General features: G+C 36.5%; 1 protein-coding gene across 1 annotated transcript; it reads right to left on the minus strand.

Moving 5' to 3' along the window:
- Positions 1-269: 269 nt before the first annotated feature.
- On the minus strand, positions 270-4,985 carry LOC139735105 (L-rhamnose-binding lectin CSL3-like). The gene is made up of 2 exons (XM_071645876.1): positions 4,946-4,985; positions 270-868 (listed from the first exon to the last, which is right to left on the minus strand). Exons 1-2 carry the CDS (start codon positions 4,983-4,985, stop codon positions 270-272), a joined length of 639 nt encoding a protein of 212 aa, XP_071501977.1.
- Positions 4,986-5,435: the final 450 nt, after the last annotated feature.

Here is a 5,435-nt window from a genome sequence, read left to right on the forward strand (position 1 = left end):
GCAAAGATTGGCACCTCTGTAACACAGTTGGTGATTGTTAATGCACAATGTTGTTGTTTATAATAGAAATGGATACGATTCGGGAAAATGTGAAAAGTGCGATGATTGAAAAAAAAAGTATAGTGTACTCCTCGACTTTGAATACATTATTATCTTCAGATATGCGGCATTGGGGATTGTGTTTATGCCATGATTTTCTTCATGTGCTCAGACGGGTATAATATATGTGTTTATCGGTGCTATGATATTTGATTGTCTGCTTCAAGTCATCAATGCACTGTCTCTTGATACTTACACTCAGCTAAAACTTTCAGGTACTTAGAAACGCGAGGACATCGGTCGTCAAACACGCTGGCTGAAGCACGCAGGGAGCAAGACGTCTCTCCGTTACACTTTTCCGCTACCACATCGCGGGCAGGCTTAAAATAAGAGGATCGGCAGTATTCGCGCGTCGTGGGCGGCCGCAACCGCTTGCAGATGGACAAATTCGTGCGTCCGAAAGATGCAAACCATACGTACAGCCTCTTTCCTGATGGGCAGTTAAGGTTGAGCATTCTATCCTGACAGGCGATTTTTCTCTGCATCAGTGAGGGAGCCAGGCAGGTGTACGCGACGCCAAGGTACTTGGATGTTCCCCTGCAAGGGTCACCGAAAATCTTGGTGGTAGCTGGGAAGGTACACCTCCGTTTACCGTTGCAAGCAATGGACATTGTATAAGTCGCACCGCGGCCGTTGCAGTCGGTTCTGTCCGTGGGCTGGCCCCCACAGACACTGCCTGACGTTCTACCGAAGCTGGCCCTTAAAACCTTGATCCGCAATGTTGGATCACAGCTGATAGTGATGTTCGTATTTTCACATGCGGTGGTAACTGCAATGGAATAGTAACAACAACAATATAAATGAATAAATAAATCATATATATATATATATATATATATATAGAGAGAGAGAGAGAGAGAGAGAGAGAGAGATAAAGAGAGGAGGAGGGGAAGACTAGGGGTCTTGACCGTGTACAAACCGTCAGTGTAGCTCCTTCATTATTTATTCAGTGCGAGGGCATTCACGTACGTAGCTTTGATATTAGTCATTTTATGTCGGCACTACACAGCCCTGATGAAGGTCTTAAAAAGACTTGAGACGAAACTACCTAAACGTTGAATCTACCTACGTCCGTAAATGCCCTTATCTTCTCGCACTGTATATATGTGTGTGTGTGTGTGTGTGTGTGTGTGACGGAAGAAAAACTTGCAGTATAGACGTTGCAGTGATGTTCCCTATGGCCTTTATTTCCCAAGCTTTCGACTGTGTAACCAGCCTTTTTCAAGGGCGTGATGAGACATCAACGTAAAAGGAAAATAGCAACCAATTTGCATGCATTTGAACAGAAATAGAAAATAATAATATCAAGAAGTCAATGAAACAGAATATTATATAGACAGTAACAAGACATTCACACCAATTTGCTTACATTTCGACAGAATAAGGCAAATATATATATATATATATATATATATATATATTAATATATATGTAAATCATCATCCCATATTTCAGCAAATTTGCGCGAAACATACATGGAAACATAACCAAAGAAGTAAGCGGCTAATAAGACATTCAACCATTGTTATTTTGTTCTCACCATAATGAACGACAAACTATCAAGCAAGAATTCGAGAAAATGTCAGTTGCACGAATACCTAGATGTTCTACAGAAAATTCCAGATCAGTGGCTAAACAATTGGCAACGATGAATGGGAAATTTAGTCTGGACATCAGGATCTTTCGGACCGTGGACAATAATCACCCGAAAAGCAACTTTTAGTCAGTTATTACAAATTAGGTGGAGTTTTCTTCTGACCACAATCTCTCTCTCTCTCTCGCTCTCTCTCTCTATAACATACTGTATATGCATTTTGGGAATAAATCAAATCAAATCAAATCAAATCAAATCAAATCTTCTGTATCGCAAATGCTATGAAAGATTCAACAATCATATTTTTTTCAGGCTTTTGATATAGCTACCGCTGTAGTGCACACCACACCCCTTGATGTCATATTTCCTGAAGAAACAGGGAGGGCGAAGGAAGAAAGAAGGAAGGTTGATTTTCCCTAAAATCATGTGACAGGACTGAACCATCAACACATTGACTCTTTACCCAGAAACTGTTTCATTAAATAATTCTGCGTGTTAAAGTGGTTTTTGTCAAAAGAGTTAAACTATAGAGGGACAGCACTGACAGAATAAAAAAGGGGAATATCATGTGAGACATTTAAAGGAAGTCATGGGATTTTTAGTTCATCGAGTGAGTGGCAGACGCGTCTACGTCATCAGATCATACATTTTCAATCGGACATTTCATAACTTCACTATGTCACCATGTCCTGTTTTGACAGTAGATTGATAAGAATGAGATATATATCCTTCGAAAGATTTTACATTATCAATGAGATTTAGTTTATTTTAATTCAATTCCGTATGAATTTTTATCTAACGAAAAGTTATATAGAATAAAAAGTATACATTTGTCAGCTCACGTTGTTCAGCAATTCGAAAGTAAAATAGGAGTCATGAAAACTAAGACAAAATTTGTACTGATGATTATATAACGTGAAAGTAAATCAAACTTTGGATTAGTAACAAAAAATGAACAATTCTACCGAAAGTAAAGGTCTATTGAAAAGTGGAGCTTGTAACACGCAGATCATTTGAAATAGACAAAAAATACCAATGATATATATTCCAAATAAATCTTAATGTGCTCGGCAAACTATTAGAAATAAAAAAAAAGGTGTAGAAAAATATATTGACATAAAAGTTTCACGGTCTGGACACTGTTCATTACGTCTTGTGTATACCATGGAAATACGGTTGCAAACGATAACACAACCACATACAGGTTGTTACTCAAAAAAAAAGAAGGTGTTTAGAACAAGGGACCCAATATTGCAACACGAACCACAACAGAATAACATGAACATTGCAACACAACCAGGAACGAGTAGAAAGGAAGAAGAAGAGAAAAAAACAAACAAACAAAAAAGAAGAGAGGTCTGTGGACACGTTACTCCATCGCCAGGACAGGTGAAAATACAAAGGTCATTACATTTGCTAAATTACCATTCAGAAATACGATATTGGTGTGTGTGTGTGTGTGTGTGCACGTCTTCTTTTTATTTTTTTTAATTTTTTTTTATTTTTGCGGAAGAATAATTCATTTAGGAGATGATGATGACAACATAAAAAAACAGTCTGAAAATCGTTCTTCTTTGAACATTCCTTTGGCTTGATTAGTAGTTGATAACATAAATCAATTAATTAATTAATCAATCAATTAATTGGTCAATGGTTGATCAACTGATATGTTATTCTATTTATCTATTTACTTATCTATATATTCATTGGTATAGATAAAGGTCTAAGAGGATCACTAGACACTTAAGAATATGAACAATAATAAAATGCATATGTGACCCTGCATCACAAAACAAACAAAAAGTCGCCAGGTATGGATTTTCAGTTGAGGGCAGATTCTTAAAGAGCAGACTCTTAGCTTAAAAATGATGTATAACTCAATTAAAATGGACTCCCCTAACCTATCTTTATACTAGAAAGAAAGCACACACTCTGGAAAATGTAAACTGAGAAAAGAGGCCCTGAAGTATATACAGGGTCTATTCAAGTGTTTAATCTTTACCAAGCCGTGCTAGCTGTGCGATGAAATGGACAAAACACAGGATGAAAAACACTGGAGCAACAACAATGAAAGGATTATCAGATTAAGTTGAAATTAAACATGTTCTATTAACACACTCTGTCCGTGATCACTGCCAACTTTCAAAGCAGTAAACTTATCTTTTCAAAAGTTATTAGACTTGAAAGTGAAGAGTGTGTAAAGGATTTCGAGAAATAAAAAGGGGACTCTCAGAGATACCTGATCATTCTATTATCCCCCGAAAAAAGCGTTGTAAAAGAACTGCTGAAAACACACTTTCAAAATAATGTTATGATCCCAAACTAAAGAATAATGCGGAAGAAGGATAGCTCTTTCAGAAAATATAAAAAACTCAAGATTGACTCGGTTGACTCACTTCACCTTTTTTGAGTCCTCACGTAAAATCAAGGGATGCGACTTTTTGTTTGTTTTGTGGTGCACGGTCACATGTACACTGTTCACGTATACAAGCAAATATATAAATATAGCTTTAGAAACTGTATATACACCCAAATATAAATTAAAAACAATTGATAATCAAGGATAATTGCCTCGCTTCATAAAAGTGTTCAAACGTATTGCCACACGTACGTACACACATACATCCACACGCACATACGCATGTGCATACTCTCTAAAAAATCGAATGAAATCATTCTTTCTTAAAGGAGTGAATACAAAAAAGAGTGAATTCAGAGTGAAATTGGAGTGAATTTCGAGTGAAATGTTCATTTTCACTTGTTTTTGAGGGACCTCAGGGATCACTCGAAGATTTTGGAGTGATCCCTGAGGTCACTCTAAAAAGAGTGAAAATAATCATTTTCACTCAAAATTCACTCCAATTTCACTCTAAATTCACTCTTTTTTGTATTCATTCCTTCGAGAGTGCATATTTTCACTCGTTTTTTTTTTCATGTGCATACACGACACACAAATACAAACACAAACAATCCATACGCATAGATACAAAAATGAATACATATACAAACATGCACATGTACACATACACACACTCACACACACACACACACACACAAACGTTTTATTTTAACAATAATCCTTCTCCTAGCCTTATTGCCCCCCAAAAAAAAAGAAAAAAAGAAAAGTATGCCTACAGAGGTATATATTAAAAAGTCAGAAATGAAATGGGGCGCTAATACAATGGATATGAATGTCCACGCTCAGTAACATCTTTATCAGAGTACCAACATGTAAGCATTAATTTCACTCACTTGTTTCTTCGTACTTTTGGCATGTGATCTCCCGGCACATGCCGATAAGGAGGCAGACCAACAGTATGTTTCCCCTCATTCTCGTGCGATTTCTAGAGAAAGAAAACAAAAAGGGACGATGGCCATTAAAAACGAAAACACACAAACAACGAACAAACAAACAAAAACAAAATAAAGCGAAATAATCAGACTCATTGTCATTAATGGTGCTTATTCCTTCCCCCATAAGATGGAATTTATCTATTAGGACGAACACCTTTTCGAAAAGAAAAAACAAATTTGTTGTGGTTTTTCATCTCTATTTTCTCTTGGTTGTATATATATCGGTGAGAACTTCGAACGATTTACAATTCTCAATTTTCGCACCTTATGACACTCTTTCACTGAGAACATAATATTATCAGAATGATCTTAGAAATCAGTTTCTTTCATGTCATCTCAAAGCTTGGTAAATTTCCTTCAGGAAATATATGGGTTGGTTGACTTTTTG

Source organism: Diadema antillarum, unplaced genomic scaffold (assembly GCF_040938485.1).
Source record: "Diadema antillarum isolate AM-2024a unplaced genomic scaffold, OU_Dant_1.0 seq00000563_RagTag, whole genome shotgun sequence".
NCBI classification, from domain to species: Eukaryota; Metazoa; Echinodermata; class Echinoidea; order Diadematoida; family Diadematidae; genus Diadema; species Diadema antillarum.

What these genes read in the sequence shown, in the direction of transcription:
- LOC139735105 (XM_071645876.1), bottom strand. Translation starts at nt 4,985, where the DNA reads ATGTGCCGGGAGATCACATGCCAAAAGTACGAAGAAACAA. An exon ending in CCAAAAGTACGAAGAAACAA is followed by an intron (nt 869 to 4,945) that starts GTGAGTGAAATT and finishes ATTCCATTGCAG; the next exon opens with TTACCACCGCATGTGAAAAT.